General features: G+C 41.3%; 1 protein-coding gene across 5 annotated transcripts in view; it reads left to right on the forward strand.

Moving 5' to 3' along the window:
* Window positions 1-24423, forward strand: part of vps4a (vacuolar protein sorting 4 homolog A) — an 86855-nt gene that overhangs the window by 28782 nt on the left and 33650 nt on the right. For all 5 annotated transcript variants that reach the window (XM_088417688.1, XM_088417690.1, XM_088417692.1 and 2 more), the window contains 4 exons: window positions 12905-13016; window positions 13112-13259; window positions 13392-13453; window positions 14365-14484. In XM_088417688.1, the coding sequence (XP_088273814.1) occupies window positions 12905-13016; window positions 13112-13259; window positions 13392-13453; window positions 14365-14484 (442 nt within the window). The remainder of the gene's footprint in view (window positions 1-12904; window positions 13017-13111; window positions 13260-13391; window positions 13454-14364; window positions 14485-24423) is intronic.

Consider the following 24423-nt stretch of genomic DNA (forward strand, 5'->3'; position numbering starts at 1 on the left):
CACTGAAAACATCTACAACTACTATTTCATTGTTCATAGTCCTTGTTCATACCCCGACCTGTTCATACCCCAACGTGCACAGGTCTGCGAGGGCCCTTTATAGCTGCTTGCAGCTCTAGTTATTATTATTATTTACTGTGCAGCGCTTTTCCATTTTTGAGGGCCTAAACATGCACGAAAAGTCACCAAAATTTGCACATTTGTCGGGCCCGGTGAAAAATTGGATATTTTTGTGTTTTCCAAAAAAATGCAAAAAAAATGGCTCTGCAGCGCCACCTAAGGTCGAAAAAGTTCACCTGGTCCCGGCCCGTTTGACCTAGAGCTACGAAAATTTTTTGGCATATGTAGGACCTAGAGACCTACAAAAAAGTCAGCGCGAGCCATGTGCTCAGATGTACAGAAAAAGAGTTATGATTTTTTGAATGTGCATTTTTGGCCCATTTTTGCACGTTTGCAGGTCCCAAACTGCTCCTTGTTTCTCCTAAACGCTTTACTCAATCGCCTTCAAATTTGCTGTGGTCCATATTCACACATAGGGGCATAAGTGGGCAAAATTTGGTGCAGATCCGCTGACATATATGATAGGGGCGTGGCTTCAAATTATGTGTTCAATTTTTCCTTCGCCAAGAGGGACAAAAACCTTAATAACTTTGATATACTAGCTTAAAAAAATCTAAAACTTCATAGACACATGGAAACTTATGTCTTTAACACCTTTAAAAAAAGTTTTTCAAAATACCTACTAGCGCCGCCTAGTGGTTGATTAAAATGTCATTTTTTACACTTTCATGTATGGTGCTCAGTCTGTTTGAGTAAAACAAATGAAAATTGGTCAGAATATCATTAAGACATGGAATAATAGGGTTTTAAAATTTTACGACTTTTCGATAATGGGCGTAGTCTGCACGCCACCTCAAAGTCAGATGACTCGCCAAAACGAAAAAAGTGGCTGTAATTGGCCCCAAAATGGCCTTATGAGTGGAAAATAGCCTCTCACTCCCGGCCCATTTGACTTAGAGCTCCAAAAGTTTGTAGCCTTATGTAGGACCTCGAGCCCTACAAAAAAGTCAGCGCGAGCCATATGCTCAGATGTACAGAAAGAGAGTTATGAATTTTTGAATGTGCACTTTTGGCCCGTTTTTGCTCATTTGCAGGTCCCGAACTGCTCCTTTTTTCTCCCAAACGCTTGACCCGATCGACTTCAAATTTGCTGTGATGTTTTATGTGACTGTGAGGCACAATTGTTCAAATTTTTGTGATGATCCGCCATCAAATATGTTGGGGGCGGGGCTTTATATTATGCCTTTGATGATTACTTTGCCACATGTGAAACAAACCTTTATAACTCAGCTTTACAAGCTTAGAAAAATCTGAAACTTCACAGACACATGGAGACTCAAGTCCTTAACACAAGTGTTTAAAAAAATATTCAATTGCTTATAAGGCCATCTAGTGGCAAACAAAAATGTCAGTCTGATGTCTCGCCAAAACGAACAAAGTTGCTGTGTTTGGTCCCAGATGGTCTTATCTTTTCTAAACTTCATATATTTGATGGGTTTCCAATGCGGAATACACCTATCAACGTATTTTTTGTTATAGTGCGAGCGCCACCTAGTGGCAGCCAAAAATATAGCATTTTTTAAACGTTTTTATGTGTTTAGCTGAGCCCTTTGATGTAATATCGCTGATATTAAGTCTGCAAAGCCTCTAGACAGCCCTGCTGACCTCCACCAAATTTTACGAAGTTTCGATAATGGGCGTGGTCTCTACGACCATTTTCATTCCGAAGCTTTATCTGTCCAGTAAAAGTTGCTGTAATTTGACCCAGATGATCTGATCTTCTCACAATTTCACACATTGGATGATAATATTCTCCTGAACATATCGACAAAAATATATTCCAGTTTAAAGCTAGCGCCACCTAGTGGCTAGAAAAAATGTCATTAGTCGAAAGATTACAGTCAATCCTGTTTGGTTTGACCTACAGCTATGAAACTTTGTAGGCAAATGAAGGACTGCAAGACCTACAAAAAAGTCAATAGAAGTGATGTGCTAGGATGTACAGAAAAATTGTTATGAATTTCTTTAATGTGCAGTTTTGTCCCATTCTTAGACATTAGCTGGTCTCAAACTAGTGCCTTTTTCTCTTAAACGATTCACCCCATTACCTTCAACTTTGGCATGAATCATTATCCAACTGAGGGGCACACATAGTCCAAATATCGTGAAGATCTCTTGACATAAAAGATGGCGGCGGAGCTTCAAATTATGTTTAATACTTCCTTCTCCAAGAGTGACAAAAATCTTAATAACTCAGCTATGACAGCTTCAAACCATCTGAAACTTTCCTGGGCCTTTAAAAGTAATGCAATAATACAGCTATGTGATAAACTTTCAAATCATTTACAGCGCCACCCAGTGGCGGACAAAAATCTCATTTTTTATACTTTTATGTACTGTGAAATGCCTGTTTGACTAAATGAACTCAAAAATGGTCAGAAAAGCTATGACACATTGGAACATTAAGGTTCTCAACTTTTATGACTTTTCAATAAAGGGCGTGGCCTCTATGCAAACTCAAAGTCTGGTGTCTCCCCAAAACGGTAAAAGTTGCTGTAATTGGACCTAGATGATCTGATGTTTGCAAAACTTCATATATGGGATGGGAGTCCAATGTGAAACACACCTACAAGCCTATTTTTTATCATAGTACGAGCGCCACCTAGTGGCAGCAAAATATATAGCAAATCCTTAATGTTTTTATGTACTCTGCTGAGCCCCTTAAAGTGATATCCTTAAAATGTGTTCTGAAAAGCCAGTGGCCATGCCTTATGCCCCCCACATATGAGTACAATGTTTCGACAGTGGGTGTGGCCTATATGGCATTGAAAGTCACAAAATTGGAACAATAAAAGCTGCAGTAACTCCACACACATTGTCCCACCTTGTCTAAATTTTACATATTTGGTAATAGTCCTGCACTGAAGGGATCTACAACTAATTTTTCATCGTTCGTAGTCCTTGTTCATACCCCGACCTGTTAATACCCCAACGTGCACAGGTCTGCGAGGGCCCTTTATAGCTGCTTGCAGCTCTAGTTATTATTATTCTTCTCCAAAGTAAATCGCAAATGTGAGGGCCTAAACATGCATGAAAAGTCACCCAAATTTGCACACTCATCGGGCCTGCTGTAAAATTAGGTATTTTGGTGTTTTTATACATAAAATCTAAAAAATTGATTTTTAGCGCCACCTAGAGTCGAACACTTCTCCGGGGTCACGGCCAGTTTCACTTAGAGCTTTGAAATTTTTTAGGCCTATATAGCACCTGAAGACCTACAAAAAAGTTATAGAACGCCATATGCTAGGATGTACAGAACCAGAGATATGAATTTTTTTATGTGCCTTTTTGGACCATTTTTGGATGTTTGCAGGTAGCAAATTCTTCTTAATAGCTCCTAAACAATTAGGCCGATCAACTGTAAATTTGATGTGCTCCATAATCACGCTTAGGGCCATGTTTGGGTGAAATTTCGTGAAGATCGGCCAACATATATGATGGGGGCGGGGCTTTAAATTATGTGTGTCAAATTTCCTTCGCCATGAGCAACAAAAAATTTAATAACTCCAATGTGCAAGCTTCAAAAAATCTGACACTTTACAGAAAATTTTCTAGTTATGTCCTTAAAATAACTGCATGATAAATTTTAAAATTATTAACAGCGCCACCTAGTTACAGACAAAAATGTCATTTTTTTTTAACTTTCATGTATTGTGCAAAGCCCAAAAGAGTAAATGGACTGAAAATTTGTACAAATAGCATCGAGACTTAGAGAAAATGGGTCTTCAAATTTTACGACTTTGTGATTAGGGGGGTGGTCTGTATGCCAACTAAAAGTCGGAGTTTGCCCAAATCAGCAAAAGTTGGTGTAATTTAGCCCAGATGATCCTTCAAACGGCAGGCCCTTCTGACCCGTTTGACCTAGAGCTACAAAATTTTTTATGCATATGTAGGACCTCAAGACCTACAAAAACATTATATAGCGCCATGTGTTGGGATGTACAGAGCCAGAGTTATTAACTATTGAATGTGGCATTTGACCCGATTTTCTACATTTTTCGGTACCGAAACCCTTGACCCGATCAACTTCACATTTGGCGTGCCCCATTAACTGACAATGGGGAACACTTAGGCAAAATTTTGTGAAGATCGGCTATCATATATGATGAGGGTGGGGCTTCAAAATACGTGTTTCAAACTCAAATTTCGTTAGCCATGAGCAACAAAACCCTAATAACTCCAATGTGCAAGCTTGAAAAAATCTGAAACTTTACAGGAATTTTACTAGTGAAAACTTTAAAATATTTACATGGTTGAATATCAACTTAATCATAGCGCCACCTAGTCACAGACAAAAATGTCAATTTTTAAACTTTTATATGTTGTGCTAAGCCTGTAAAAGTAAATGAATTGAAATTTTGCCCTAATAGCATCAATACTTAAGAGATACGGGTTTCCAAATTTTACGACTTTGTGATAAAGGGGGTGGTCTCTACACCACCTCAAAGTCAGAGTTTGCCCACATCAGCAAAACTTGCTGTAATTTAGCCCAGATGATCCTTCAAACGGCAGCCCCTTCCGACTCGTTTGACCTAGAGCTATGAAATTTTTTATGCATATGTAGGACCTCAAGACCTACAAAAACATTATAGAGCGCCATATGTTAGGATGTACAGAACCAGAGTTATCAATTATTGAATGTAGCATTTGGCCCGATTTTCTAAATTTTTCGGTACCGAAACCCTTGACCCGATCAAATTCAGATTTGGTGTGCCCCATTATCTTACATAGGGGAACACTTAGGCAAAATTTCGTGAAGATCGGCCAACATATATGATGGGGGTCGGGCTTCAAAATACGTGTTTGAAACTCAAATTTTGTTCGCCAGGAGCAACAAAAACCCTAATAACTCAAATTTGCAAGCTTAAAAAAAAATCTGAAACTTTACAGGAATTGACCCAATCAACTTTACATTTGGCGTGCCCCATTATCTAACATAGGGGAACACTTGGGAAAAATTTCGTGAAGATCGGCCTACATTTATGATGGGGGTGGGGCTTCAAAATACGTGTTTCACACTCAAATTTTGTTTGCCATGAGCAACAAAAACCCTAATAACTCCAATGTTCAAGCTTTAAAAATTCTGAAACTTTACAGATAATTTACTCATCATAGCTTTAAAATACCTGCATGGTTGATTATCCACTTAATGATAGCGCCACCTAGTCACAGACAAAAATGTCAATTTTTAAACTTTCATATGTTGTGCTAAGCCCGTCATAGTAAATGTACTGAAGATTTGTCCGAATAGCATCGAGACTTAGAGATTAAAGGTATCCAAATTTTATGACTTTGTGATAAAGTGGGTTGTCTGTATGCAACCCCAAATTCGGAGTTTGCTCAAGTCATCTAAACTTACTGTAATTGAGCCCAGGTGATCATAAAATGAGAGTCAGTTCTGACGCGTTTGACCTAGAGCTATGAAATTTTTTATGTATATGTAAGACCTCAAGACCTACAAAAACATCATAGAGCGCCATATGTTAGGATGCACAGAACCAGAGTTATCAATTGTTGAATGTAGCATTTGGCCTAATTTTGTACATTTTTCGGCACCAAAACCCTTGACCCGATCAACTTCACATTTGATCACATTTCTCCATTATCTGACACAACTGGGCAAATTTTCGTGAAGATCAGCTAACATATATGATGGGGCGGGGTTTCAAAATACTTGATTCAAATTTCCTTTACCACCAATGACAAAAACCTTAGTAATTCAATTTTTGCACTGTGCTAATCCTGTTTAAGCAAATTAACTGAAAATTGACCACAATAGCATTGAAGCATGAATTATAAAGGTTTTCCAATTTTACAACTTTTTGCTGATGGGCGTGGCCATTACGTTGTCTCAAAGTTTGGTGTCTCCCCAACACCAAAAGGTTTCTTTTCTAAATTTCATATAGTTGATAGGAGTCCAATGTAAAACACACCTAGTAACCAGTTTTTTGTCGTACTGCGAGCGCCACCTAGTGGGAGCGAAAAATGTCATTATAGCCGAAGGATTGCAGCCAAACTCAGTTGGTTCATCTTACAGCTATCAACATTTGTAGGCAAATGTAGGACCCTAAGACCTAAATAACAATCAAAGACAGCCCACTGCTGCCGCCTTCTCTTATACTGTTGATGCCATCAACTTTCAATTTCGCCCAAAATGTTGAAAGAGCCATATTGGACCAAAAAAAACAAAAGACAAATATGTCTGGAGCCGCAAAAAAATAAAAGCCTTGTAATGAAGGCAACACATGCTGTATGTATCTATATTAGTTATATTAGCCTACAATCAAAATAATTGTTAACTACGAATACATAATGAGGCTTCATGATTAAATGTTTATTTTTCCTGCAGCGCATCCTGACACACCACATGACTACTCTGTTGTGCGATACCGCCTCAAGTTTAACTAAATTACAATATTAATGAATTATGTTTCATTGCTTTGATTGAATTAAATAAAGCGGATTTTAGAAGATTTTATTCAGGATTTGATAAAACAAAATGGAACGTGCATAACGTGGCCCTTATCTGGGCAATAGAGTGCAATAAAACGTAGCCTGCATCTATAAAAACAAAACATCAGCCACATACCTGCATAAACGCGCAGTCTGTTCAATATCGATCACATCACTGGCAATTGAGTATGCTGGCGCTGAATTAATGTCCTTGATTTGTTGATCGGTGTTGCCTGCCATTTTAATCGTTCTTTCCCTCACTGTCTTGGCGGAGAGAGGCGTGTCTTTTTTTTGTATTATCCCGGTTTTGTTTATGAAGTCCTTAAATTGGTGTTCTGATATGTTGATGAATGACTCCATGTAGTCACCAACTGTAAACGGTTTGCCACGTTTTATTATCTCCCGGGTTGCAACGAAACTTGCAAGAGTCGTGGAGTTTGGAGATGCAATCCACTTCTTAAATATATTTTTGCGCTCCTCTAATTTCTGCAGAAGTAATGCAATCACACTTTTTCTCTCATTGCCAACTGGGTACTCGACTGTAAATGTGGAACACCTTCCCGGAAAATGTCGTTCTACATTGCTATTTTTGTTATTTGACAACTTCTCGCTACAGAGCAAACATTCAGGCAATCCTTCTGCATTGGCAACGAATGCTAATGATTTGGTCCAAGAAATGTTGAATTGTCTGTTCTCCTCAGTTATTTTTCTTTTTTCCCTTTGGGATCCATGGCTCATGGCCGCCGGTTTGTTTACAACGGCCACTTGCCTAGCATCCCGCCCTGCTAACAGAAACACGTGTCTCAGGTTATGACGTAATTCTTCGTTGACAGAAATGTTGAAATGTAATATTTATTCTACACATTTTTACAGCATTGGAAAACGTTAATAATGTTTTTTGTCATGTCACATTAACCACATTAAAACGAAAAAAAATATTTTTCTCCCCCATCTTTTTTTCATTTTCAAACATTTTTGAAAAAGCTCCAGGGAGCCACTAGGACACCGCTAAAGAGCCGCATGCGGCTCGAGAGCCGCGGGTTGCCAACCACTGGCCTAGGACATTATCTGACTTAGAGGCACAACTGGTCCAAAAAACGCTCCCATGAAATAAATGATGGAGATGGGCTTTCACAACATGGTAAATGTTTCCTTCGCCCAGAGTGACAAAAACCTATAACCTATAACTCAGCTGAACAAGCTTTAAAATATCTAAAAATTGACAGTATCATTTAGATTTAGATGGTCTAAATCTTCAACATGACACATTTCCAAATTACCAGTAGCGACACCTGGTGGCAGACAAAAAAAGTTAGATTTTACACTTTCATGTTCTGTGCTAGGCCGGTTTCAGTAAATTCACTGAAAATTAGTCAGGAGAATATTGAGCTAGGTAACATTCAGTATCTTAAGTTTTATTACTTCAAATTTGGGTGTGGACATTACTCTACCTCAATATCCGATGTCTGGCCAGATCGGTAAAACTTAATGTACTTGGACTAAGATGATTTTTTTTTAATTTCATTTCATGGGAGTACAATGCTAAACACACTTTTTTTCCCTTGTTGTGCGGGCGCCACATGGTGGCAGCAAAAAAAAACAAAACAAAACAATTACATATTATTTTATATGTACCTTGTCGAACCTGGCGAAGTAACATCACTGATTTTTTTTCTGACAGGCCTTCAGACAGGCCTAATTTCCTCCACCAAATATTACGATGTTTTGATAATGACCGTGGCCTATACAGCAGTGCTCATTACCACGATTTATCATAACAGTAAATGCTGATGTAGTTTGACCCAGATTATCTCATCTTGTCACGACTTCACATGTTGAATAAAAGTCATTTCCTACAGACATCAACAAACATATATTCCAGTGCAGTGCGGGAATCACCTTGTTGCAGAAAATAATATACAGTGGGCCCCCGGGTTACGAACTTAATCCGTTCAGCGGCTACGCTCGTATCTCGAATTGCTCGTATAGCGGGCAATCCAAACCCATGTTAATTCGTGAATGCGTGCAACGCGCGCAGAAGCCTTAGGTAAAATCATCACGCTGTATACAAATATTAATATTAAGTGACATAATCTACTGTACAGTTGCATTAAATAACAAATACAAAGGAAAAATGACTTTTACCTTTGGAAAGACGTGACTTGTGCTGAGATAAGCAGAGATGAGCAGAGATGAATGCTCGACGTCAACACGGTAAATCAGATATGCTATTGGTCTTACAGTGTCAAAGTAACTTTTTCAGTCAGGGTTTTCTCGACTTCCTTCCATCCCAACCAGCTGTGCCATCAAGCTAGATAAAGGCGTTCGGCCAATAGCATATCGGCACTTCTGTGATTGACGTGTGACGCCGGCCAATAGCATCTACGTGAGTGAGACCGGGTGACCTTAATCGACCAATAGCATATTGGCGTCTCCTTGACTGACTGATAATTATTCGCACTTTTTTTTTAAACGGTTGGAATGTATTGACATCTTATTGATTAAAACACATTTAAACCTGTGACGATTTTTTTGTCCTGCAATCGGCACACTTAATTTCATGTCAGCTGTTTTTCCCGACGTGAATTGAGCTGGGTGGAGGCGGAAGGGAGGTTGAGTGTGTTGTATTTACTAGGCACCACACATAAAGCTTGTTCGAGCGTCAGTTCACCGTTGGTTACAACTCACAGAATTGCAAGAATGGCGCTGTCCCAAAGCATGTCGGGAGGTCGCCGACTAACATGACATGCAGTTTTGTCAAGCAACCATTATATGGCACTGTAATACCAGCCGTAACAGGGTGCAGAGATTAACCTCTTGAGTTAATACGGCAACGCATATAGGCTATTGCTCTTACAGTGTTACAGTAACTCTTTCAGTCATGGTGCAAATCACGGAGATACTAAAACATCATCCTCTTATTTCTTCCTTTACCGCTGCTAGTAATTTTAGAAGCTATGTCTAACAGATAAAGTTTGCAAAGTCTTCAAAACATTCCGTTTTTCACTCATTTTGTCTACTTCCTTCCATCCTGTCCCATCAAGCTAGATAAAGGCGTTCGGCCAATAGCATATCGGCATTTCTGTGATTGACGTGTGACGCCGGCCAATAGCATCTCCGTGAGTGAGACCGGGTGACCTTAATCGACCAATAGCATATTGGCGTCTCCTTGACTGACTGATAATTATTCGCACTTTTTTTTTAAACGGTTGGAATGTATTGACAATTAATTAAAAAAAACACACATTTAAACCAATGACAATTCTTTGTCCTGCAATCGGCACATTTAATTTCATGTCAGCTGTTTTTCCCTTTAGCTGTACAAACACTACACTTAAATGGTAATATATTTAGACACCGTGAGTGAGACAGTCAGTGTGAGGTTGTAAGACCAATAGCGTTCACGTTACCGCCATAAGTATCTGTTAAAGATTGTAGATGACGTAACTGCTGAATATGTTGACGCAGTTAGGCGAGAACATTTCTACATACTCAATGGCTGGTTTGTCGGAATGCTCGTAAGACGAGAGGTTTGCTCGTAAGCGGAGGACAAAATTCTCCCTGATCCACGCTCGTAAGGCGAAATGTTCGCAAATCAGGGTGCTCGTAAGCCGGGGGCTGACTGTATTACCGATTTTGTGATTCCAATTACTTAGTTGAGCCCGTTGAACAAATGCTAAGGAAATTTTTACCTTTTCTAAAACATTGACTTCTACTTTTCGCTTGCATATGCACTCATCCATTCATACCCAAATATGTTCATACCTCGAACTGTTCATCCTTCAACGTGCTCAGGTCTGCGAGGGCCAGTTATAGCTGCTTGCAGCTCTCGTATAGACTTGTATTTTGTGTATTTTGGACAGTTGCAGAGACGTTCACATACAATTTTGGGCCAGGTTGATACCATTTTTTTTTTAAACTTAACCAGGTATTTACATTAATTTTGAATGGACAAATGTTGTCCTGTTCCGACCCACATGTCAATGGAAGACTGAGGGGGCGTTGTCATATTGCTCATTTCAAGTTGGGATTTTGAATGTCATTAATTACCACATTTTCCGCACTATAAGGCGCACCGGATTATAAGGCGCACCATCAATGAATGGCCGAGTTTCTGAAAAATGTCATACATGAGGCGCATCGGATTATAAGGCGCACATAGTTGAAACCATAGTACTGGCTGGGGTTGCATGATGCATCCACTAGATAGAGTTGCATTAAGCAGCCACGGGATGGTGCTTCACTAAAGGGAATGTATTAAAAACAATCAGCAAAGTCATCAAACTTTATTAATAGAATATAAACTTTATTCATACAATATTTAGAGATGGAGCACAAAGAAGTTATGAATAAACGAATTTCGGGGAAATTTAAACGACAAACGTGGTATGGGTGTGGGGCCGCCGTCTTTTTTATTTTTTTCCTCGACATGCATGATATATTTTTGACCAGCTATTTAGATACGGAGTACAAAGAAGTTATGAATAAACAAATGTCAGGGAAATTTAAACGACAAACATGCAACGGTATGAGTGTGGCGCTGCCGTCTTTTTAATGTTTTCCTCGGCATGCATAAATATATTTTAACCCGCTCTTTCTTTATGAAGTACAGAGAAATTACAAATAACGAAAGTCAGGGAAATTGAAACGAGAAACATGCAACGTTTTGAGTGAGGAGCCAAGCGTGGGTGAAGGCATGGCGCCACAGTCTTATTAATTTTTTCCTCGGCATGCATTATATATTTTTGAGCTGCTATTTCGATATGGAGCACAAAGAAGTTATGAATAAACGAAAGTCAGGGAAATTTAAATGAAAAACATGCAACGATATGAGTGGGGAGCCAAGCACTGATGAACCCGTGGCGCCGCCTTCTTTTTATTTTTTTTCCTCTGCATGCATTATATATTTTTGACCTGTTATTTTGATGGAGCATAAAGAAGTTATAAACGACAAACATGACTGTAGTGCCACACACTCTTAAGTCCTTAAAAAAAAAAAATTGAATTGGACCTGTAAAGTAAGTTAATTAATCGCGCTGGGCCGAGTCGGCTTTAATACCCTCGGGCCAGGTCTGTTTGAACTGGATCTTTTTAGGCATAAACTATAGTTTATGCAGTCAACACATGAGGCGCACGTCAGCTTTTTAAAATCAAAATCAGGCTTTTGGGTGCACCTTATTGTGAGGAAAATACAATATTCATTCATACAGTATCTCCAAAACGAATTACTCACATTGAAAGTTGAGGTAATATCTTACTCCTTTATAAAAAACAAAATAACATTAATTTTAGCGAAAAATGGACCGTTTCTATATGTGATAGGATATTTTTTCTTGTCTTCTTCTAAAATAGCAAACAATATTAAATCAAATCAAGTTTATTTGTATAGCCCTGAATCTCCTGAAGTCTCAAGGGGCTTCACAGGTAAAAAGAAGTCATAAAGAGACTTCTTTTCAACAGTATCCCCCTGAACAAAGCTCCCAGATGGGGAAGGAAAAACTCCAAAACCACAATTGGGTAAAATAAGAAACCTTCAGAAGGGACCACAGGTGGGAGGAGCCCCCTTCCAGGCTCAACGGGTTAAGTAGATACTGAGTGTTTAAAAACACACACACACACACACACACACACACACACACACACACACACACACACACACACACACACATTGTGTCATATTAGGCAGGAAGTGTCTAGTGCAGGATTGGGTAGATTCCTCCTCACAGTCTGGCTGAGTGGGTCCATCCTAACAAAAGTGCCACAGAGGAGGTGGTCCTCCTCCTCCATAATATAAAAAGTAGTAAGTAGGCATGTTGTGTTTGGCATTTGGGGAAAAGTTACTGTAAACAAAAAAAATGTCTCTTTCTTTTCAGAATATAATTAAATATAACCATGCAGAACACTTTACCCACATTTGCTAGCATATGTGCTGTGCACTGCATCTAAAATGTTTTGACAAAAGCTATCACATCTTTCAAATCTAGCCTGTAATCTTGCTTGCTTTCTTCAGTTGCTTTCTAAGGTGCTGTGCAGGCAGTGCAAACAAAAAAGTGCTCGATGAACAAGCCATTTAGGGATTTAAAGGGAGTCATGACCTGGGGTACAAAGTTATTACAAAACCTGGTTGTCCTGCACTGCACGCTGCAGAGCCTCTTACCAGAGGCCATGGCCAGTGTGAACTGACCATGATGAGGCATATTAGGAGTCCCTGGTGATGTTCATGAATGTCACATCACTATTTTATAGATCCCAAGCTGGGATTGAATATTTATGTCTGTATATGTCTATTTATGTCTAATAAATCCCTTATTTTTCTCTGTATCACTGTCAGAAAGCGATTGATCTTGTGACCAAAGCCACAGAAGAAGACAAGTCTAAGAATTATGAGGAGGCATTGCGTCTTTACCAACATGCTGTGGAATATTTTCTTCATGCCATTAAGTGTAAGCAGCAGTGATTGACCCACAGAGTTCGCATTCCACTGGACCAAGCATGAAATTATTTTCTCATTGTTTCCTGTAATGTGTTGCTCCCACAGATGAGGCCCATAGTGACAAGGCAAAGGAAAGCATTCGAGCAAAGTGTCTGCAGTATTTAGACAGAGCAGAGAAACTTAAAGATTACCTAAAAAATAAAGACAGACAGGTTACCAAAAAACCTGTGAAGGAATCACAGAACAATGACAAGTAAGTAATCATTCTTTGGTTTGAATTAAAGTTCAATCGTAACATTCTGAAGTTTTGATGTGTGTTTTTGTGTGTGTGTGTGTGTGTGTGTGTGTGTGTGTGTGTGTGTGTGTGTGTGTGTATTTTGTGCAGGAGTGACAGTGACAGTGAAGGGGAAAACCCAGAGAGGAAGAAGCTTCAGGAAAAACTTATGGGTGCGTGAACTTTAGGGGTACCGGAAATCATTAATAATTTTTTCAGGCTGCACAGGACATTTTGAAATGCAATGAAATCATTTGGAAAGAGGAAGATTTTTATGTCGGTTTTCAAAATGGCGGTCCACCAATAGATTTCAATACACATTTCTTCCCTCTGAGCAGCTGCCCAGTTGAGTAAGTTCTACGATGGCATTAAAGCCCGGATTATTGAAAGACACATGTGGCTTGTATCACAGCTTCATGTCTGATGTTTGTAAAAAACAATCTATATAAAAAATGGCTAAAGAATTTTTATGCACACTATCAAAAAGATAAAGCTTGCTCTATTTCTTATCGGTGGGCAACATGTCTCTTCCAAAGCTCTTTGTGACAGATGGGTGCCAAGGTCAGGTGATTGGGCAAATTATCATACCAGCCACATAGCTGAGAATGTCTGTATCCCCCCCAAAATGGGAAGAGGATCATATATTTTTTTATTTTAGCTTTTTTTTTCTCAGTTTTAAATATTTACAGTTCAAACAGAACACAGACACAATCTCGTTGTTTTTTTGCTTTTGTTTTTGTTTTAATTTTTTTAATCATTAATTAATGAGAACCCAATTATTATTATTATTATTAATGAGAACCCAAAACAACCCACCTGCTGTAATATCTTATTTTGCAAGTTCAGTCAATGACATCAGTTGATTTCATCACATGCCTTATAACATTTGTTAGTTTCTGATTTTGTGTAACATGCAAAATTTTGGCCAATTTTTATTGTAAAAAAAAAAAAAACACAACAACTCTCAACTCCAGTTCTGCTGTAAACCCAAGTCAGTCCCATTTCACCAGCCAAACCACACTTAATTATTTGTAGTTCCAAACCTACAAGTTAGTCAAGTCTTAACTTTGATGTCTATGTCCAGGTGCTATAGTTATGGAGAAGCCAAACGTGAGATGGAATGATGTGGCTGGGCTTGAAGGAGCCAAGGAAGCGCTAAAAGAGGCTGTCATTCTTCCTATAAAATTCCCTCATCTCTTTACAGGTACTGTATGAATGAACTATTTAAAAAGACATGACATGGGTTTCCTTATCAGAAGACGAGGTTTGGAGTTATGTGGTAGTTGCATGAGCCTATAGTTTAAAAAAAGACATGACATGCTTGAGAGACAGTACAGCGTTCCCTCGTTTTTCACCGTAATGGGGACTAGAAAACCCCCGTGATAAGTGTATTTTGCGAAGTAGGATATGACCATTGACAGACATTGCACATACATAAAGTGTATAAAATGTGTCTAATAAAACCTTGCCTACCTTTCTTCCCCACGCTCAGTGATCTCCATAGTACGAAAGCTGAAACAGGCATGTGTCTCTTTTTGAGCACAAACTTTATTTTCCTTTACGACACACAACATTAAAGTAGGCCAGTGTGGTGAGTGGTCACTAATTCTCACCAAGTCTCTGCAGCCCCAAGCCCTGCTCCTGACACCATACTCACAAACACAATGCCCATTTGCTGCAAATGAAATTTTTCCTAAAGGGTGTTCGTTCCTGTTCACATCCAATGACTATTCGGGAGACACTAGTTCTCACTCTAGAGCTGAAGTTGCCCTTGGCATAGCGGCTGTCATTCACCAACCAGAATGCAGCCTGCCGCCGAAATAAAAAAAAGGAACATCGATGTGAAGGCAGAGTTCATAAGGCAATAAGTCATTTTGTTGTAATGTGTTCATTTTTTTTTTACATGCCGTTTCAACATACACGCACCACTTATGTTGTACTATGGCAGCCCTCCTTGTACCGTCTTCTATCCCTCCCTTGCATGTCTACACACACATACAGCTCACCGATTGTGGAGGATCGAATTGTTGCCGCTATAGATCTTTTGCAGCCAAAATGCCCCAACATGATGCCATGACTTGTTGATATAGAATGACCAACAGTGGTTTAGTTTTGAGCAAAAGTACCTTTACAGTGGACCCCTTGTTTACGGCGTCCCAGCCTTACGTTTCTTTCACTTTACGACGTGGACAGCAACGTTTTTTGTCATCTCTCTATGACATTTTTTTTTTACCTTACAACATCAAAAAATACAACTTCTCTTCTCAAACGGCGGTCAGTGAGCGTGCATGACTGTCGCACCGCGGTCATACGTCACTCCATACGTTGCTGCATACGTCACTACAATGCTGGTCTGCTACTGGTCGACGTCACGACTCCCTAATACAGGGGGTCTTCGACTTAAGATGTGGATCAGTTCTTCTCTCTAAGGGAGAGTGGGGTACCCTGAATTTCAGTGTAAGACGGAACACAATACAAATAATAAGAAAAAAAAAATATATATATATTATACGCACTGTACTGTAACGTATTGTACTATTTTTCTGCCCCTTTTTGCCCCTGTTTCGTCGGATAAACTTGGTTCTTGCACCGCATTTCATTTTGTAGATAACTTTTTTGGATGGGCTTTCCAACTGGAAACAGCGCGGCGGCCATTTTCGCCCTTACACATACGAGTCATTCTGTAACAAGTGTGTGGACGAACAAGTTGTGCCTGCGACCGGCAAGAATGGCAGCGGGGAGGCAGGGTCGATCTCAACCATCACTTTATTACATCAACAAAACCCAAAAACGGAACATAGGTTTATCTTGCGCACAAAAACCTGTTCGTTGGTGTATCACCGTTTTTAGTCCACTTATCCATCCATCCATCTTCTACCGCTGTCTTCCAGGGTCGGGTCGCGGGGGCAGCATCTTGTGCAAGGAAGCCCAGACTTTCCTCTAGCCGGCCACTTCATCCACCTCTTCCCGAAGGATCCCTAGGCGCTCCCAGGCCAGCTGAGAGACATAGTCCCTCCAGCGTGTCCTGGGTCATCCCCGGGTCCTTCTTTCAGTGGGACATGCCCGAAACACCTCACCGGGGAGGCGTCTGGGGGCATCCTAACCAGATGCCCAATCCACCTCAGCTGGCTCCTCTCACCACGGAGGAGCAGCGGCTCAACGTTGAGCCCCTCACGGATGACCAAGCTTCTCACCCTATCTCTAAGGGAGAGTCCGGACACCCTGCGGAGGAAACTCATTTCGGCCTCTTGTATCCGGGATCTTTTTCTTTTGGTCACGACCCACAGCTCCGTGGCCATAGATGAGGGCAGGAATGTAGATGGAATGGTAAACAGAGAGCTTCACCTTTCGGCTCAGCTCTTTCTTCACCATGACAGACCGGTGCAAAGTCCGCATGACAGCAAACGCCGCACCGATGGTCTGTCGATCTCACGTTCCATCCTACCCTCACTCGTGAACAAGACCCTGAGATACTTGAACTCCTCCACTTGGGGCAGGACCTCATCCCTGACCCGGAGAGGGCATTCCACCCTTTTCCGAGTGAGGACCATGGTCTCAAATTTGGAGGCGCTTATCTTCATCCCAGCCGCTTCACACGTGGCTGTGAAACACTCCAGTGAGAGTTGGAGGTCACGGCCTGAAGAAGCCAATAGCACCACATCATCCGCAAAAGGCAAAAATGCAATGCTGAGGCTTCCAAACTGGACCCCTTCAACTCTTCAGCTGCGCTGAAGTTCTGTCTGTAAAGGTAATGAACAGAATTGGTGACAAAGGGCAGCCTTGGCGGAGTCTAACCCTCACTGGAAACCAATTTGATCTACTGCCGGAAATGCGGACCAAACTCTGACATCCGTTGTACAGGTATCGAACAGCCCGAATCAGGGTGTCCGGTACCCCATACTCTCGAAGCACCCTCCACAGAGATTCCCGAGAGACACGGTCGAATGCCTTCTCCAAGTCCACAAAGCACATGTAGACTGGTTGGGCGAACTCCCATGCACCCTCGAGGACCCTGCCGAGGGTGTAGAGCTGGTCCACTGTTCCACGGCCAGGTTGAAAACCACACTGCTCCTCCTGAATCTGAGACTTGACTTCCTGAGGGGCCCTCCTCTCCAGCACCCCTGAATTGACCTTACCGGGGAGGCTGATGAGCGTGATTCCTCTGTAGTTCGAACACACACTCTGGTCTCCCTTTTTATAAAGGTGGACCACCATCCCAGTCTGTCAATCCAGGGACTCTGTCCCCGATGTCCACGCAATGTTGCAGAGACGTGTCAGTCAAGACAGCTCTACAGCATCCAGAGCCTTCAGGAACTCGGGGCGGATCTCATCCACCCCCGGGACCTTGCCACCAAGGAGTTTTTTTGACTACCTCAGTGACTTCAGTGACTTCAGCCCCAGAGATGGGAGAGCGCACCTCGGTGCCTGAAGACTCTGCTTCCTCAGGGGAAGACGTGTCGGTGGGATTGTGGAGGTCTTCGAAGTATTCTGCCCACCGGTTCGCAATGTCCCAAGTTGAGATAAGCAGTGCCCTATCTCCACTGTACACAATGTCATTGGTGCACTGCTTCCCCCTTCTGAGATGCCGGATGGTGGACCAGAATTTCTCCTAAGCCGACTGGAAGTCGCTTTCCATGGGCTCACGAATTCCTCCCACACCCGAGTTTTTGCCTTGGCAACCGCCAAAGCCGCACTCCGCTTGGCCAGCCAGTACTTGTCAGCTGTTTCTGGAGTCACACAGGCCAAAAAGGCCTGATGGGACTCCTTCTTCAGCTTGATGGCATCCCTTACTGCTGTTGTCCACCAGCTGTTTTGAGGATTGCTTTCACGACAGGCACTGACCACTTCATGGCCACAACTCCGATCAGCCGCCTCGACAATGGAGACGCGAAACATGGTCCACTCGGACTCAGTGTCCACCGCCTCCCCCGGGACGTGGGAGAAATTCTGCCGGAGGTGGAAGTTCTCTCCTTCTGACAGGGGACTCTGCCAGACGTTCCCAGCAGACCCTCATGATATGTTTGGGTCTGCCAGGTCTGGCCAGCATCCTCCCCCACCATCGGAGCTGTCAACTGATCACCAGATGGTGATCAGTTGACAGCTCCGCCCTTCTCTTCACCTGAGTGTCCAAAACATGCGGCCGCAAATCTGATGACACATCCACAAAGTCGAGTGCACATATGGACACTCCGATGTTTGAACATGGTGGTCGTTATGGAAATCCGTGACAAGCTCAGAAGTCCAATAACAAAGCACCGCTCAGGTTCAGATCAAGGGGGCCGCTCCTCCCAATCACGCCCTTCCAGGTCTCCCTGTCATTGCCCACGTAAGCATTGAAGTCCCCTAGCAGAACGAGGGAGTCCCTGGAGGGAGCCCTCTCCAGCACACTCTCCAAGGACTCCAAAAAGGGTGGGTACTCTGAATGGCTGTTTGGTGGGTTAGGGTTTGGGTTAGGGTACAAACAACAGTCAGGACCCCCCCAAAGGCGAGGGAGGCTACCCTCTCGTCCACTGGGATGAACCCCAATGTTTGCAATATATATTTTTGTGAAGATCCACCATCAAATAAGATGTGTGTCTAGGCTTATTTCATGACATGTTTTGTTTTAAATAAAAAAAATGTAATTCTGTTGAAGCACTATTCAAAAGCAATTTCTGATTTTCCGCTGTGAGACCCCTCTTGTTTTTCTCCAGATTATTATTAGGGCCCGAGCAGCTACCGCTGCGAGAGCCCTCTTGTTTTTCTCCGGATTATTATTAGGGCCCGAGCAGTGACAACTGCGAGGTCCCTATTGTTCCTCCCCAGATTATTATTATTATTATCATTATTATTATTATTAGGGCCCGAGCAGCTACCACTGCAAGAGCCCTCTTGTTTTTCTCTGGATAATTATTATTATTATTATTATTATTATTATTAGGGCCTGAGCAGCAACCGCTGCAAGAGCCCTCTTGTTTTTCTCCGGATTATTATTAGGGCCCGAGCAGCTACCGCTGCGAGAGCCCTCTTGTTTTACTCCGGATTATTATTATTATTATTATTAGGGCCCGAGCAGCGACCGCTGCGAGGTCCCTATTCTTCCTCTCCGGATTATTATTAGGAACCGAGCAGTGACCACTGCGAGGTCCCTATTGTTCCTCCCCAGATTATTATTATTATTATTATTATTATTAGGGCCCGAGAAGCTACCGCTGCGAGAGCCCTCTTGTTTTTCTCCGGATTATTATTATTAGGGCCTGAGCAGCTACCGCTGCGAGAGCCCTCTTGTTTTTCTCCGGATTATTAGGGCCCGAGCAGCTACCGCTGCGAGAGCCCTCTTGTTTTTCTCCGGATTATTATTATTATTATTATTATTATTATTTACTGTGCAGCGCTTTTCCAATTTTGCCGGATTATTATTATTATTATTATTAGGGCCCGAGCAGCTACCGCTGCGAGAGCCCTCTTGTTTTTCTCCGAATTATTAGGGCCCGAGCAGCTACCGCTGCGAGAGCCCTCTTGTTTTTCTCTGGATTATTATTATTAGGGCCCGAGCAGCTACCGCTGCGAGAGCCCTCTTGTTTTTCTCCGGATTATTAGGGCCCGAGCAGCTACCGCTGCGAGAGGCCTCTTGTTTTTCTCCAGATTATTATTCTTATTAGGGCCCGAGCAGCTACCGCTGCGAGAGCCCTCTTGTTTTTCTCCGGATTATTAGGGCCCGAGCAGCTACCGCTGCGAGAGCCCTCTTGTTTTTCTCCGGATTATTATTATTAGGGCCCGAGCAGCTACCGCTGCGAGAGCCCTCTTGTTTTTCTCCGGATTATTATTATTATTATTATTATTTACTGTGCAGCGCTTTTCCATTTTTGAGGGCCTAAACATGCACGAAAAGTCACCAAAATTTGCACATTTGTCGGGCCCGGTGAAAAATTGGATATTTTTGTGTTTCCCAAAACAATGCAAAAAAAATGGCTCTGCAGCGCCACCTAAGGTCGAAAAAGTTCACCTGGTCCCGGCCCGTTTGACCTAGAGCTACGAAAATTTTTAGGCATATGTAGGACCTAGAGACCTACAAAAAAGTCAGCGCGAGCCATGTGCTCAGATGTACAGAAAAAGAGTTATGAATTTTTGAATGTGCATTTTTGGCCCATTTTTGCACGTTTGTAGGTCCCAAACTGCTCCTTGTTACTCCTAAACGCTTTACTCAATCACCTTCAAATTTGCTGTGGTCCATATTCACACGTAGAGGCACAAGTGGGCAAAATTTGGTGCAAATCTGAAACTTCACAGACACATGAGGACTCAAGCCCTTAACACATGTGTTTAAAAAAATCTTAAATTGCTTATAAGGCCACCTAGTGGCAAACAAAAATGTCCGTTTGATTTCTCGCGAAAACGAACAAAGTTGCTGTATTTGGACCCAGATGGTCTTATCTTTTCTAAACATTACATATTTGATGGATTTCCAATGCGGAATACACCTATCAACGTATTTTTTCTTATAGTGCGAGCGACACCTAGTGGCTGCCAAAAATATAGCATTTTTTAAACGTTTTTATGTGTTTAGCTGAGCCCTTTGAAGTAATATCGCTGAAATTAAGTCTGAAAAGCCTCTAGACAGCCTTGCTGACCTCCACCAAATTTTACGAAGTTTCGATAATGGGCGTGGCCTCTACGACCATTTTCATTCCAAAACTTTATCTGTCAAGTAAAAGTTGCTGTAATATGACCCAGATGATCTGATCTTCTCACAATTTCACACATTGGATGAAAATATTCTCCTGAACATATCGACAAAAATATATTCCAGTTTAAAGCTAGCGCCACCTAGTGGCTGCAAAAAATGTCATTAGTCGAAAGATTACAGTCAATCCTGTTTGGTTTGACCTACAGCTATGAAACTTTGTAGGCATATGAAGGACTGCAAGACTTACAAAAAAGTCAATAGAAGTGATGTGCTAGGATGTACAGAAAAATTGTTATGAATTTTTTTAATTAAAGTTTTGTCCCATTCTTAGACATTAGCTGGTCTCAAACTAGTGCCTTTTTCTCTTAAATGATTCACCCCATTACCTTCACCTTTGGCACGAATCATTATCCAACTGAGGGGCACACATAGTCCAAATATCGTGAAGATCTCTGTACAAAAAAGATGGGGGCGGAGCTTCAAATTATGTTTAATACTTCCTTCGCCAAGAGTGACAAAAATATTAATAACTCAGCTATGACAGCTTCAAACCATCTGAAACTTTCCTGGGACTTTAAAAGTCATGCAATAATACAGCTATGTGATAAACTTTCAAATCATTTACAGCGCCACTCAGTGGCGGACAAAAATCTCATTTTTTATACTTTTATGTACTGTGAAATGCCTGTTTGGCTAAATGAACTCAAAAATGGTCAGATAAGCTATGACACATTGGAACATTAAGGTTCTCAACTTTTATGACTTTTCAATAAAGGGCGTGGCCTCTATGCCAACTCAAAATCCAATGTCTCGCCAAAACGGTAAAAGTTGCTGTAATTGGACCTAGATGATCTGATATTTTCAAAACTTCGTATATGGGATTGGAGTCCAATGTGAAACACACCTACACGCATATTTTTTATCATAGTACGAGCGCCACCTAGTGGCTGCAAAAAAATAGCAAATCCTTAATGTTTTTATGTACTCTGCTGAGCCCCTTAAAGTGATATCCTTAAAATGTGTTCTGAAAAGCCAGTGGCCATGCCTTATGCCCCCCACATATGAGTACAATGTTTCGACAGTGGGTGTGGCCTATATGGCATTGTAAGTCACAAAATTGGAACAATAAAAGCTGCAGTAACTCCACACACATTGTCCCACCTTGTCTAAATTTTACATATTTGGTAATAGTCCTGCACTGAAGTGATCTACAACAAATTTTTCATCATTCATAGTCCTTGTTCATACCCCGACCTGTTCATACCCCAACGTGCACAGTTCTGCGAGGGCCCTTTATAGCTGCTTGCAGCTCTAGTTATTATTATTATTATTATTATTTACTGTGCATCGCTTTTCCATTTTTGAGGGCCTAAACATGCACGAAAAGTCACCAAAATTTGCACATTTGTCGGGCCCGGTGAAAAATTGGATATTTTTGTGTTTCCCAAAAAAATGCAAAAAAAATGGCTCTGCAGCGCCACCTAAGGTCGAAAAAGTGCACCTGGTCCCGGCCCGTTTGACCTAGAGCTACGAAAATTTTTAGGCATATGTAGGACCTAGAGACCTACAAAAAAGTCAGCGTGAGCCATGTGCTCAGATGTACAGAAAAAGAGTTATGAATTTTTGAATGTGCATTTTTGGCCCATTTTTGCACGTTTGCAGGTCCCAAACTGCTCCTTGTTTCTCCGAAACGCTTTACTCAATCGCCTTCAAATTTGCTGTGGTATATAATTAGACATATGGGCACAACTGGGCAAAATTTGGTGCAGATCCGCTGACATATATGATAGGGGCGTGGCTTCAAATTATATGTTCAATTTTTCCTTCGCCAAGAGAGACATAAACCTTAATAACTTTGATGTACTAGCTTAAAAAAAATCTAAAACTTCATAGACACATGGAAACTTATGTCTTTAACACCTTTAAAAAAAGTTTTTTAAAATACTTACAAGCGCCGCCTAGTGGTTGATTAAAATGTCATTTTTTACACTTTCATGTATTGTGCTCAGTCTGAGTAAAACAAGTCAAAATTGGTCAGAACATCATTAAGACATGGAATATTAAGGTTCTAAAATTTTACGACTTTTCGATAATGGGAGTAGTCTGCACGCCACCTCAAAGTCAGATGACTCGCCAAAACGAAAAAAGTGGCTGTAATTGGCCCCAAAATGGCCTTATGAGTGGAAAATAGCCTCTCACTCCCGGCCCGTTTGACCTAAAGCTACAAAAATTTGTAGCCTTATGTAGGACCTCGAGCCCTACAAAAAAGTCAGCGCGAGCCATATGCTCAGATGTACAGAAAGAGAGTCTAAATTTTACAAATTTGATAAGAGTCCTGCACTGAAGTCATCTAAAACTAATTTTTCATCATTCATAGTCCTTGTTCATACCCCAACCTGTTCATACCCCAACGTGCACAGGTCTGCGAGGGCTCTTTATAGCTGCTTGCAGCTCTAATTATTATTATATTTCCAGATTCAGGTTTTTTTTCTGACTATGCTGCCCTTGAGCGGAAGTGTCGATTATGTTCACCGACTATTTTTTTTTAAATGCCTACCTTTTATTTGCTTGATTATGGAATGTAGTCTGCTCGAGGAAGTGAACAGAATAAGAATTTCATTGTGTGCTAAAGTGGGCCTCCGTGTTACGAGATTAATCCGTTTCAGCGGTTGGGGTCGTGAGACGAATTCACCGCATGACATGCAATCCAAACCTATGTTAAATAGCTAATGCATTTAGAATCCCAGGTAAAAACATCAAATTTGTACATACATATCAAAAAATGTTACCAAAATAGTATATGGTAAGTGATTGATATATCCAATATATGATCAGAAAACATCATAAATAAAAAAATATAGAAAGGATTTATTTACCTTTGAGTGCCGCGTGTTATGCCCATATTCCCTAATAAGGGTTATCTCCACCATCGTTTCCATATAAATCATCTTACTTCTCTCTTTAACATCACTAGCAATCTGGGGACCCATGGCTAACCCTTTTAGCTTTGAATTAAGCAGTGAAATGCACTATAAATATGGTTTCGTAACCACTCACAATCGAACAAAGCTTTGCTCTTCCACCATTTTGGTCAATTGCAGACCACCATCCCCATGAGGATACGCCGACAAATAGCAGACCAGAATTGGAGTGACGCGTTGCAGGGACGGCACCTGAAAATAACTGCAGATGGAGACAGAACAACACAAATACAACCAAGCCCCATCGTCATGTTTTCTTTGGGCGCAAGACCGGTAAAATGTCATTAAGAGGGGATGAAAAAATTATGTAGGTCAGGGACGTTGCAACACGGGTGTCCACTGTATTACTATGCAAATGACAACAAAACAATAGTGTGAAGGCTTATTCCATGCTTAGGGCAAAGCCCGTGGTGGTCTGGAAGGGCGAAATAGAACTCTTGAATCTTGAATCTCTTGAATCTGGACAGTTTGTTAACAAGTCAAATAATTAGTACTT

Source organism: Hippichthys cyanospilos, chromosome 6 (genome assembly GCF_059441005.1).
Source record: "Hippichthys cyanospilos isolate Australia breed blue-spotted pipefish chromosome 6, RoL_Hcya_1.0, whole genome shotgun sequence".
Classification (NCBI taxonomy): domain Eukaryota; kingdom Metazoa; phylum Chordata; class Actinopteri; order Syngnathiformes; family Syngnathidae; genus Hippichthys; species Hippichthys cyanospilos.